Source organism: Atractosteus spatula, chromosome 4 (assembly GCF_055471065.1).
Source record: "Atractosteus spatula isolate fAtrSpa1 chromosome 4, fAtrSpa1.hap1, whole genome shotgun sequence".
NCBI classification, from domain to species: Eukaryota; Metazoa; Chordata; class Actinopteri; order Semionotiformes; family Lepisosteidae; genus Atractosteus; species Atractosteus spatula.
In genome coordinates this window covers 14,647,313-14,659,426 of record NC_142709.1, presented here as the reverse complement: position 1 = coordinate 14,659,426, position 12,114 = coordinate 14,647,313, and the positions used below count along the sequence as shown (strand labels likewise).

Genomic DNA, 12,114 nt, shown 5'->3' with positions numbered 1-12,114 from the left:
CTTTGATTTTTGTCCTCAAATATGTGCTTTTTTAGCATATAATTGCCTAATGTAATTTTATAACCTATACAGTGAATAAACTAAGCCTCCTGAACCTACCAGATCTGTTCAAGTGTAAACGCAAGATGCACCCCATTGTTAATGGGAATCCCGATGATTTTTAATATAAGTGCTTGGCTTATAACCTCTGGCTGGCGCTGTGCCCGGCCGTGGCGTGTGCCCTCTGCACCTCCTCCTCCAGCCGCCTCCTCTCGGCCTCCAGGTGCAGCTGCTGCTCGGGTGAGCGGCGCTGCTGGCTGAGCAGGGTGAGCTCCTGGAGCAGGGCCTCCTTCTCCCGCAGCAGCTGCAGGCAGTCGCGGTCGCGGTCTGCTTCGGCCCGGCCCGGCCAACTCTCGCTGTCCAGCTGGGCCAGCTGGTGCTGGATACCGGACACTCTGCGGGGGGGAGAAAAGAGCTTGAAAGGTCAAAACACATCCCCTGTGTTTTGCAGTGAATTGAGGCTCACTGGATTTACAGTAGGTGAGATGTCAGCCCCACTGTACAGCTCGTCTTGCACAGTGCAGTCTGTAGAAAAGACAGACTGTACTGATAAAAGTCCTTATCTTTCTGGAATATGATATTCTTATTCCTCTCAACCATCTACTCCCCAGTTGCAACAGTCGCGATGGATAATGGAGTGAAACGCAGCTACTGTACCTGTACACTGTACATCGTCTGATGTATCTTTCTGTCTGTTTTTAGCCTTCCAACCAACATCACACAGCTTCAACTAGTAGCTTTAGCCAGCAGCTTCCACCAGCTTCCATCAAACTTCCAATCAACTTCCATTCAATCTTCATTCAACTTGTAATGTAAGTCCCACATGCTGTACCATTTACGGGTCTCTGCCCCATTCTTCTCACTGTTTAAATTAACTTCTTGTGTGATACTCTAAAATCAGCTATTATAAAATTGATAACTTTCCTACTCTGACAGTTTCTCACAATTTCCAGTCATAGAGGTATTATTTCATCGGCACAAAACAATTGCCTCTGCAGAAGTAGTGGAGTATTCTAACACATGGGATATGAACACTGCTGTAATCATGCATGCAACATGCATCTACACACATACATACAAGAGCAAATACATTAGACTGAATATAATACAGAAGAATGATGAATACTTCTGTGTGGATGAAGTTTTACATGGTCAGTTTTGAAATTTCAGCATGACTCATACCCCATACCCAGAATGGGCCTCAGTGTTTTGTAATTCTTTGGCCAGACTGAAATGAAATGCTCTTTGGGTGCGTAAAGTTGGAAATACTGTATGCGTCAAATGAAATGTTCTGCACGTGTGTGCATGTGTGAGCTTGTGAGTACGACTACTACGTTTCATCAGATTGAACTGACTTTCCAAGGATGTGGCTACCTGTGCAAAATGTGCACAAACAGGTGTATTCATTCTCTGCTTCTAGACTCTTATCTCAGCACTTGGCTCATGCTCACAAAACACTGAATCACTGTTTTATGTGTTCTGGAGTTTTAAATTGTGACTCACAAGCCGAGCATGTGAGTTTCCACAGGTCTCTCTCTCTGTTCCCTTCCCACTGAAGTCATACACTGGCATGTGTGGCCGTCTTGTCTCCATGGAAATACCAATCTCGTTAAAACGAGGCAATGGCGCCATTCACAATATCTCTCTTGCCAGGCCTGCTGGATAAGCAGTTCTTCTGAACTTTGTTAATATCCTCCGGCTAGTCGCTACAAATAACATTATGTTCTTTCTACCCAACAAATAAACTACTTCAAAGGGGCTCATCTTTGAATGTTACCAGATATATTATCTAAAGCCTGGGTGGCACAGTTCAGCTCCAGACCTGGGGTGCTACAGTATCTGTGTGGAGTTTGCATGGGTTTCTCCCAGGTGCTCCAGTTTCCTAACAAGCTAATTGGCTTCTTGGAAAATTAACCCAAGTGTGTGTGAGTGTGTGTTTGTGTCTGTATGTACCTTATGATGGACTAGCGTCCCATCCAGGGTGTATCTGGCCAAATTTCCCTCTGACCTTTATCAATCTCGGCCTCCTAATAATCCCCATCTGTTAACTGGCTTCATCACTCTGTTCTCCTCCCCACTAATAGCTGGTGTGTAGTGAGTGTACTGGGGCACTTTGGCTACTGTCACATCATCCAGGTGGTGCTGCACATTGGTGGTGGTGGTGGTGGAGGGGAGTCCCCATTACCTGTAAAGTACTTTGAGTGGAGTGTCCAGAAAAGCGCTATATACTGTACACTTTTATTATTTAAGTCAGTGGCTTAATTTTTGTCAGAGCCTTAACAAAAAAATGTAACCTCCTTGTTGTTATGCACATATAAACTTTATACTGATAGATAACATCAACATGCAGAATTATTTACTGTTAATTTAAGTACTTATTAAATGTTCCCTAACAGTCAACATTTAATAAGTACTTAAATAAACAGGAAATAATTCTGCATGTTGATGTTATCTATCAGTACATCTGGCAAAATGACCAGATTAAGGAATTCATTTTAGATATGATTTTTCACATATCCATCATCTTTAAGGTTAAAAACTGATATGCTAAAAACATAGTATGAATCTCCTACAGTTAGAGAAGGGAAATACGGCACTGGAAAAGAACAAATAATGACTGTCTGGATTTAACTAATTTCTTGTAAAAAAAAAAGAAACAGTCTTTAATATCTTAACTACCTTCTTTTTTCAAAATCCAAATAAAAAATGTAAAACCATCTGAGATGATGGTGGGGTAGTAGGGTTCATGTTTTGTGCTGCCAGGAGCTCTTCTCGGATGCCAGGCGGTGGCAGTGCCATGTGGAGGAAGGCAGAGCAGTGTGGAGCTGTCCCACTGTGTTCACTCACAAAGGCTCCACAGTGTCAGAGTGAGGCCCAGGGGGCAGGAATGCATGGTAAATGAAGAATGTGACCACCAAGCTTATTTCCTAAAGAGCACAGCATTCAGAGCTGCTCTGCTCACCAGCCAGAAATCCTGGCTCAAAACCCAAGGTACACACACTCATAAAACATTTACACATAACTGGCCGGTTCAAGTGCAACGCTGACATCAAAAAAGCCTTTGGACATCTCTCTGATGACCCAAAGGAAACACCACATTTGTGTTTCTGTTCCCACAGGCTGGTTTGGCAAAAGGCTGGCAGTGACAAATTGGCCTCACAGAGCTACAGTGGGTCTTCCATGAACAGACACCCTTTTAGAGAGGCCAGAACTCTGACCTGCTCTGCTGGACAAGACGATGAGATCGGAAGACATATATCCTATGTCTTAAATTAGCACAGCGCGTTTTGTGCAAATCAAACAAATGGACATCTAAGACTAGATTTCAGACCCACTGCATTTCCCTTGTAAATCTCAGCTTAATGAGGATAATGTTTTGTCCACTCTACACCTGAGGGTGCCTGCAAACTGATTCTAAAGTCGAGGGTCTAATGAGAGCTTGTAACAAAAGTCTGGGAGGGATGACAACAACCACGCTCAATCAGACTGTCAGTAATTAGCAATCGCTCCTGATAATCCATTCCTCTCCCAAACGCTAGAAATACCGATGAGATCCCTCTCTCTCTCTCTTGCATGTCTCTTGCATCCCACCTCCACCCCATCTCTACCTCTGCAGCTGCCCCTTGGCCACCCTGCATGGGGGTCCTGGTCTCCTTGTCCTCTGGCTGGGAGATCAGCCCTCAGACAAGTGGATTAAGCCACAAAATTTCGCTCTGTGACGCCATCATCTTGGGTGTTGTCATTCCTCGTGAAATACCGTACATCATGCACCAACCTTTTCTTGGCTTCTTCATACTGCCAGTTGAGTCTCACTTTGTCCACCAGTCTTGAGGATTCTCGGGATCCAAACTTCAGAGAAAATAATGTCATTAGGTATAAATTGTACAGTATATTAAAATATGTAATAGAAAATACAGACAAGATGAATGGCATAAATATCAAATATATTTCTAAAATAGCATGCATTTTCAATGCAGAAAATGTTGCTGTCTTCATAAATATAATGGAGTAGCTCCACCTTACTTACAGTTGCTACCATCTTTTTGTTCGGTTAAATGTTACCTGAGACTGTGTATTATAAACTATCATTAATTGTTTAGTTTTTGTTGTTTTCCTCATTATCAGATTTAACAAGACAAGTTTCGTAAACAATTATACAATAATTATCCTATTTAAAGCTCCAATATTCAAATTAAACAATAGCACCATTTTTGGGCTAGCACTATTGAAATCAAAAGAACTGACATTTACTTGTACGTAAAAAACTGCCGAAGAGTCAGTTATTCAAGTAATGAACTGACCGCAAACAGTGTTCTGTATCTGTGGTGGACACAGTTCCATTGTTTTAGTGGAAAAAAAAAATCATTCCCAAAATTGTTTTTTCTCTGCTGGAGAGACTGGTTATTCTTTCAAGAATGACTAATCTCCTCAGAAGGACTATAACTCGTGTTTCTCATGCTTTCTCATCATAAATCTTGATATTCTTAAATCAGGCCAAATTCATGAGTTCACTTTCACTAAAAATAAAAAAAAACATAATTTAATGCAAAAAATAACCTCTAGTAATGCATAAAAATGGAAATCAATCACAATTACCCCTGTTTCTAGGCTTCCCTGTTTGCCAGTTGGTCATACTGTATAACAGGACCTCAGTTCTCAGCACCGCATACCTCTCCAATGATGTCAGTCTGCGAGCCCGTATCACAGTACTGCTGAGGTAAACAGGAGTCACTGAGAGCTGCCGGGCTGCTCTGGAGGTCCTGCAGGGAGTCGCTTAGACAGCAGCTGTTCTGGAAGCCAATCGTGAGCTTTGCTAGGCTCTGCAAATACAAAGCAGGGCGTGGTCAACAGGTAAACCGGTGTGATGGTGAGCTCAGGAAAAAGAGCTAGGACTGCGGTATGGACAGATGCTGCCCTGAACCTTTGGAAACCATGGCAAATTTCTCTTATGCCATGCTTACTCAACCAAGCTGATATAGCAACAAGACATGCATTGTTTTATACAATAAAGCAATTCATTTGTACAACAGAAGAGCACCCTCTTGCAAATTATAATGAATGTCAAACATAAACATACTAGGAGCCAAAATATCAGTCTGCTCCCGTGACTAAGGTTATGAGATCCAATGGGCAACAGGGACAGCTTTAATAGGAAGTGGCATCTATTTGAAGGTTCTGAAATAGTTGCAGTCCTTTCCCATCTAGTTATAATCGAGCAGGATTTCATCCAGAGGAGGTTGTGAGTTAAGTGGGACTCAACTGATCGGTCAGTTATTCCTTCAGTTTTCAATAGCACTGAGATGTGGGGGTTGATCTGGACAGAAGTGATGGAAGGTGCTTCTCCAGACCAGACACACAATGTCTGCCCACTGAGAGAGTCTGTAACACCTCAGTAATACCACATTTCTTTTCAGGCCATCTCGTCTTCATTTCAACATGTCTTTTTTAGCACTGAAGTGTTTTTTTTTATGTCTTCATGTAAGGTGCATGACATTTTGCCTTTTGTCTACAAGTTTAAAAGTGCTCAAGATGGCTTGTTTCTCAGAAATAAGTTTGTGAAGAATGATGCAGGTTTTCTACTCAGGGTTACTCATCTAGGTCTGATGTAATGAGATTTTTTTTTTGTTTTGACAATAGGATAACACAGAAGAAAAAACAAAAAAGTAGTGGAGTGAGCCCCCTGTTCCTCTGCTTTTCCAGTCCTATGTTATGTCATGTAGAACTCCAGGTTTGGCCACTGTGGTGTACTGTGTTTTACCAGCATAATCAATTATTTAGTGCTGTTTTAAATAAGTTACTGACACACACAACCCCAGACCACACTCCTTAGATCAGTTTTTTTCTAAGAGTATATAGAAAAAACGGAACGATTCCAAGACAATGAAACAGATTATAGTGACCACTCCCCTTCTAAAAGCATGAAACATAGAAATGTTATATATACAAATACACTCAAGACCACTGAAATACATTCACCATGCAAATTCCTCTCTTCTTTAAGTATGTACTTTGCCAGTTTTGCCCAGATTCTTAAGTCTCGGTTCACGTAGTCTTGTTCAACATTGGTAAAGGAAAAAGTTCCTCACTAACAAAAACCTCATTGAAGAAAACGTTTTAACTTATTTACATTTATATTCATACCATACAGTTCAGGAGGCCATTTGACATTGGTATTCTTCCATACCGGCATGTCAATGTTTTGGTGTAAGTCACACCTTTCTTGCAACATGTTATAAACAGCATTTTTTATCAAAAAGAAAATCCATTTTAACTGCTTTATCTAATTCAGGGTTCCGGGGGAGCCGGAGCCTATCCTGGCAAGTAACAGAAGCAAGGCAGGATACACCTTGGACAGGACGCCAGTCCATCACAGGACAGACACACTCACACCAGGGCCAGTTTTCCCAGAAGCCAATTAACCTGCCAGTATGTTTTTGGACTGTGGGAGGACACTGGAGAACCCAGAGGAAACCCTCATGAACACTTGAAGAGCATTCAAACTCCACATTCATAAATTAAAATGATCATTGTGTTCAGATGAGAAAACATCAATATCACAATTGTTAAAAAAATATATTATTGAATTTTAAAAGCCGGCATGGTTTCTAACACATGAATGTGTTTTGAGTAAGCTCTGTGCAGCACCAAAATGTCAACATGGTTGTATTAATGAACTGATCGATACTAATTATACAATTATATAAATATTGGTCATATTGCACTGATGTAAATCAATAAAGGGTGAGTTGCCAAATTTAACTCTTCATTACTATTGTGGCACTTTAGTTTCAGCACCAAACAAAATGAGCACCACCTACCTCTAATTTACTTTTGGTACTTAGCATTGGTAGGAACGCTCCAAATTTTAATTTCGTTCTTTAACTTGAATTTTTCCTTTGAGGAAAACAGAATCAGCACACAGAATCACGTGACGTAATCATAAGAATTTACAATCCCAAATCTGGGGTTCTGCAGACACACTTGTGGAATACAGATAAACTTGCCACGATGCTAATCATATTGCCTACAGCCAAAGAAACCGCTATTAGTCTGTGTGTGGTTGCAGGGTTAGTAGCTGTGAGCTGAGACAAGAGAAAAGCAGTTGGTTTTAGCTGATAGAGGTAAGCAAGTCTTAAGATTAAAACCGAAGCCTGACAAACCAGATCCGTTATCTTCCAAGTATCTGAGGTGTTAAACAATCCACAAGGGGGCAATGTTGCACATGAATACACAGGGTTTGCTTCTTTGTGAAAGAATTCTGAAATGGAGGGCACTTTTTTTTTGTCTCATAAGACAAAGGGACAACTCCAGAGGAATATTTTGTCCTATATTGGAATATGAACTCCACACATAAATCTAAAAGATTTAAAAATGTTAGATATGTTTTCTACGAAAGAACCAATTCCAGGGTAATGCAAGGAGTACAAAGGTACACACAGGATAAAACCTTTTCAGAAACATAAATATCAACTCAAACATGACACATATGAGCAGCTATGTGAAAGAAGTATAGCTTGTACCATGAACTATAAGCTACTATATATAAAAATCAAACTCAGGGAAATAACTGAATGCACCTTATCAAGATATCGAAAACGAGGTCTTTAAGTGTGGTGCAACAACGGCAGAGTCATTGTGAACATCAGTGGGTAGTTGTCTGTTTGGCGGGGTTTGGGTATGTTCCTGAGAAAAACACGCTGGTTTTGAAGCAAATTAGCTCCATCCTTCTATTTCAGAAGTTAAACAGTGAATATAAAAAAAGACATCTCACTGCCCTTTGTCAAGACCTTTGAAATCAGCAAGACAGCATACAACTTTTACTTAAAAATGTCTATTTAGTATTTCTAAGTGTTTTCCCGTATAATATGTGTGCTTCCTGTGGCCTGTCAGTGTCAACCAGCTTCATGCACTACATATTAGGCTAAATGAAAAAATTAATAAATGGGAAGGGGGAGGGTCAAATTATACCATAAACGGGTTTTAATTTTTTTTTCTTTTTGCGTCTGGGGATTGATGCAAAACTTAGATACTGTGGGAAAACAGAACTGTACTGTAAGACGTCTAGCTAAGCTTGGCTTTCTCTGAACTCTTAGGAAATCACTGTTAACAATATTTGACCCCAATTTCCTGTGCATGGTAGTCTTGAAGTTTTCTGATGTAGAAACAAGCCCAGTCCAGTGTTCATTACAGTGTATCTTCAGAGGGACCTGTAATGCAAACCATTCTTAACTAAAAACAACTTATCTTCCATTTTCATCAATGGCCTCTTTCTGCTTTGAGCATTTATGTGCAAATTGGAAATTACATTTCTAAAAATTGCTTCAACTATATTTGAGGATATTCTGCTTAAAAGATATAACTCTCCATTATATGATAAATACTAATTGCATTGTCTTAAAGTTAATTTGAATAACAGTGATAAACGATAGCCAGCAGCTATATCATCCTGTAGCTCAAAACTGGCAGCCCACTAAAGCTGAGCAGGTATGAGCCTGGTCAGTACCTGGAAGGGAGACCTCATGGCAAAGTGCTGCTGGAAGAGGTGTTAGTGAGACCAGTAGGGGGCACTCACCCTGTAGTCTGTGTGGGTCCCAGTATAATAATGGGGATACTATATTATAAAATCACTCTGTTCTCCTCCACACTGATAGCTGTGGGGAGCGTACTGGCGCACTTTGGCTGCCATTGCATCATCCAGGTGGGGCTACACATTACTTGTAAAGCGCTCTGAGTGGAGTGTCCAGAAAAGTGCTATACAATTATTATTAAACTAAAAAGAACAACAGTAACAAAAAGCTTACAGTAATCAGTTAAAATGAATTATATGAATCCCACTTTCTCTCACTTTCTCTCTGTGCCTCAGTGATTAGCACACCCCACTAAAATGAAAGGCAATAAAACTACAGACTCTCTGACAAAGCCGTCTCCTGACAAAAACAATCCCCACACGGCCAACACAGAACCAGGAGCGTTCGTTAAAATATTTGTTTGTTGAAAGAAGACTCATGTTGAGATGTGTATGCTGGGCAGTGGGTACTTGAACAGGTGGCGGGGCAGTGGCTAACTTAACCAGCAAGATAAATCTCATGGTCCTAGTCTCTGGGGCAGTTAACTTCCCCCTCTGCTCTTCTTTCACAAATAAGCAAATCTGTGAATGTTAAGACCCCACAGGATTGAAAACCTCAGAGCTGTAGTAATAAACATTTGCCTTTTGCCATTTAAAGGCTGTAGTAAACACTGCATATTTCTTAACATTGGTTCTATTGACTCTTTCAAAGACTGAAACACAGAATTCTGCCTGACAGCTGTGGGATGACTGGGGAGCTCCTGTCCCTGCAGGTGAGATGTGAGTGCCTTGCTGTGCATGGCTCTGTCTCTCTCTGCGCAGCCCCCGGCTGAGATGACATGAAAGAACAGCTCTCACCTGGATGAGGTCCTGCCTCTCCTTCTCGCCTGTGCTGATCGATTTCTTTATGCTCCTTAGTTCACTGAAAATGGCTTGGGCCTCGTCCAGCTTGTAGTTGGTCTGGCTGCTGGACATCTTCCTGTCAATCCTTTGAAAGAAAATAAAATAAAAAACATAAATTGAGTTTCACTTCCTTCCTCTTGGACCCCAAAGAGGGGGTAGACCCCCTACAACCATCCAGAATAACACTGCACTTTACAGCACAGTAAAAGAACTTCGAAAAGAACACACAAAATGCAAGATCTTGACCACATTTAAAAAAAATCAGCTTGAGGCACGGGAATAAGATAAACAAAGAAATTCATTTAAACGGCAGATACAGTTTCATAAGCTACCATTTTTAATGGAATAAAACAATATTAGTTCAACTGGCGTCAAACTATAAATTAGATAACTGGGGCTATAGGATCTGGACCAGATACTCTAAACCTTTTTAAAATAGTTAAGAACATAAGAAAGGTTACAAACAAGAAGAGGCCATTTGGCCAATTTGGCCCGTCTGGTAGTTAGTTGTTAATTGATCAAAGGATGTCATTCAGCCATTTCTTGAAAGAAACCAGGGTATCAGCTTCAACAACATGACTGGGTAGCTTGTTCCATTCTCCCATAACCCTTTGTGGTAGTGACTCCTGTTCTCAGTATTAAATGCACTTTCACATGCTTGTAGTTTCCACTTGTTCCCTCTGGGATTAATAATGATTTAGATCATATAATAGAAAAATTAGAATATGTGTATGAAATTGTTTCCATAACATATCTTAGAAAAGCAATAGAAACCACCACTCCTATCACACACAGTATTTTGCCATCTTACTGTTAATCACCATATATAATAGACTGAGAGGCATCAAGGATGTAATAATTATGACAAAAAATGGAATTTGTTACATTTGAATGCCTCTCAGTATGTTATATACTGTACATACAGACAGCTATGCAAAAGATTTTTACAATTTCTCATTGTTCTGTTCTTATCACTTACTGTTTTTGCTTCTCTTTGCAGACACAGAATTCTACAGTGATTTTCTCCTGAAAACCCATTTTGTTTTAAGCTATCACTCAGTCCCAAAGGATCTGTATTTTAAGGTACAAACAGCAGCTTTGAATGCACGTGCTTACATATTTGGGGGTTGCGCTTGCAGATGTGTGCAGAGAGGAACAAATGATGTTAATGTTCCTAGAGGTAATTAAATTTCATAGTAAATGTGATGGATTAGCTACAGCAACACTTCACATTAGCTGTTCACGTGTGGCGTTTTTGGAGCTGCGGGGAATAAGTTTTAGAACAATCTAATCGCTGTGAAGATTGTTATACTACGTCCTCAGACTAAGCTGTTTTGATATCAGCTTATGTGGCACCAAGAACGGAAAACGCTAGTGGAGGCTTTGAGTAACTCGTTGATGCATGTTGCACCACTGTTGCTACTCCACTGTTTTCTGATGAGAATTCACGTCGTATACATTCGTGTTACATTAATAACACATAAGAATAACAACATATGTTTCACCGACTGTGAAAAAGTCAACCATTTCTATTTCTCCAGCTATTTTTAACTTCTGCACTCCGTGGCAAGCTCGCTGGTACCTCTGCTGCCAAGTGCTCGGAGCTCCCTGCCTGGACCCTCCGGCCCTTCATCCTGAAAGAATGGAAAGCTGTGTGGTGGCTCCTGCCTTTTACATCATCACAGCTGGCACGTGGCCCTGGCCTCACCATAGCCTGTTTCCTGCAGGCCCTCCATCAACAGCAGGTACTGTTCCCTCCCGCCAGATCTTCAAGAAACCCTGCCCCATCCCAGGCAACAATCCCTGCTTTGTTCCTACAAAGGGGCCTGTATATTTTTTCGGTTATCAAAATCTGGCCCTATCTGATGTTTGCTTGCGAGCTCGTGCATCCACACAGGCAGCCTGCACCGGCAGTGAGACGGCCGCGGCGATCGCTTTCTGCTCTTCCAATGTTCTCAGAGTGGGATCTGCCCAGTTAAAACTACAGCCTTGAGCTGGGAGAACTGCAAAGAAATGGCTTCAGGACTGACGGACCATACAGAACAAAAATGTGCATATTTAAAAGTATATCCTCATTTCTTTGAGCCCTTTCTCATAACACTTGCTTACAAACAGGCACTTACTGTTGACTGGCCTCTTGGTTAGGACCTTTCAGTCCCGTACACTGGATTTGTTTTCTAAATCCTGGAAGCATTATTTAGCTGATTTAGCGTCAGAACTACAAACACTATACTAGAGATGTGGAGAATAGGAATCCAAAAGGATTTTAAGTGGCCCTTCAGACGTTGCAGTTGAAATACTAGAAAATGTCTTTCAGATTTTAATTTTTCTGCCCGGTGAGATAAAAAGATTTTTTACAGACATTATTTAGTTTACATTAACTGTAACTGTATTTGAAAAGTGATTTATCTAATTTCTTTAACACTACTAGAAAACATTCTATCATTGCCTCTTTTACTCCTGAACACTACCAAGCTGAGCCCCTTGTTTACCAAACCTTGTTTCCAAACTTGTCTTTGTGTTTGTTGTACCTCATGACTATTCTGGGAGTAGCTCTAATTTTGTACTATCTGAGAGATAAGGCCCCTCACAGAGAGTCAGGATGT

The 12,114-nt window shown here is 40.8% G+C and overlaps 1 protein-coding gene across 2 annotated transcripts in view; it reads right to left on the bottom strand.

Moving 5' to 3' along the window:
• The window catches only part of wwc3 (WWC family member 3), a 54,537-nt gene that overhangs the window by 16,158 nt on the left and 26,265 nt on the right, over positions 1–12,114 (bottom strand). For both annotated transcript variants that reach the window (XM_088913325.1, XM_088913326.1), the window contains 4 exons: positions 9,464–9,593; positions 4,710–4,859; positions 3,815–3,888; positions 186–434 (listed from right to left, as the gene is read on the bottom strand). In XM_088913325.1, coding sequence (XP_088769451.1) covers positions 186–434; positions 3,815–3,888; positions 4,710–4,859; positions 9,464–9,593 — 603 coding nt within the window. The remainder of the gene's footprint in view (positions 1–185; positions 435–3,814; positions 3,889–4,709; positions 4,860–9,463; positions 9,594–12,114) is intronic.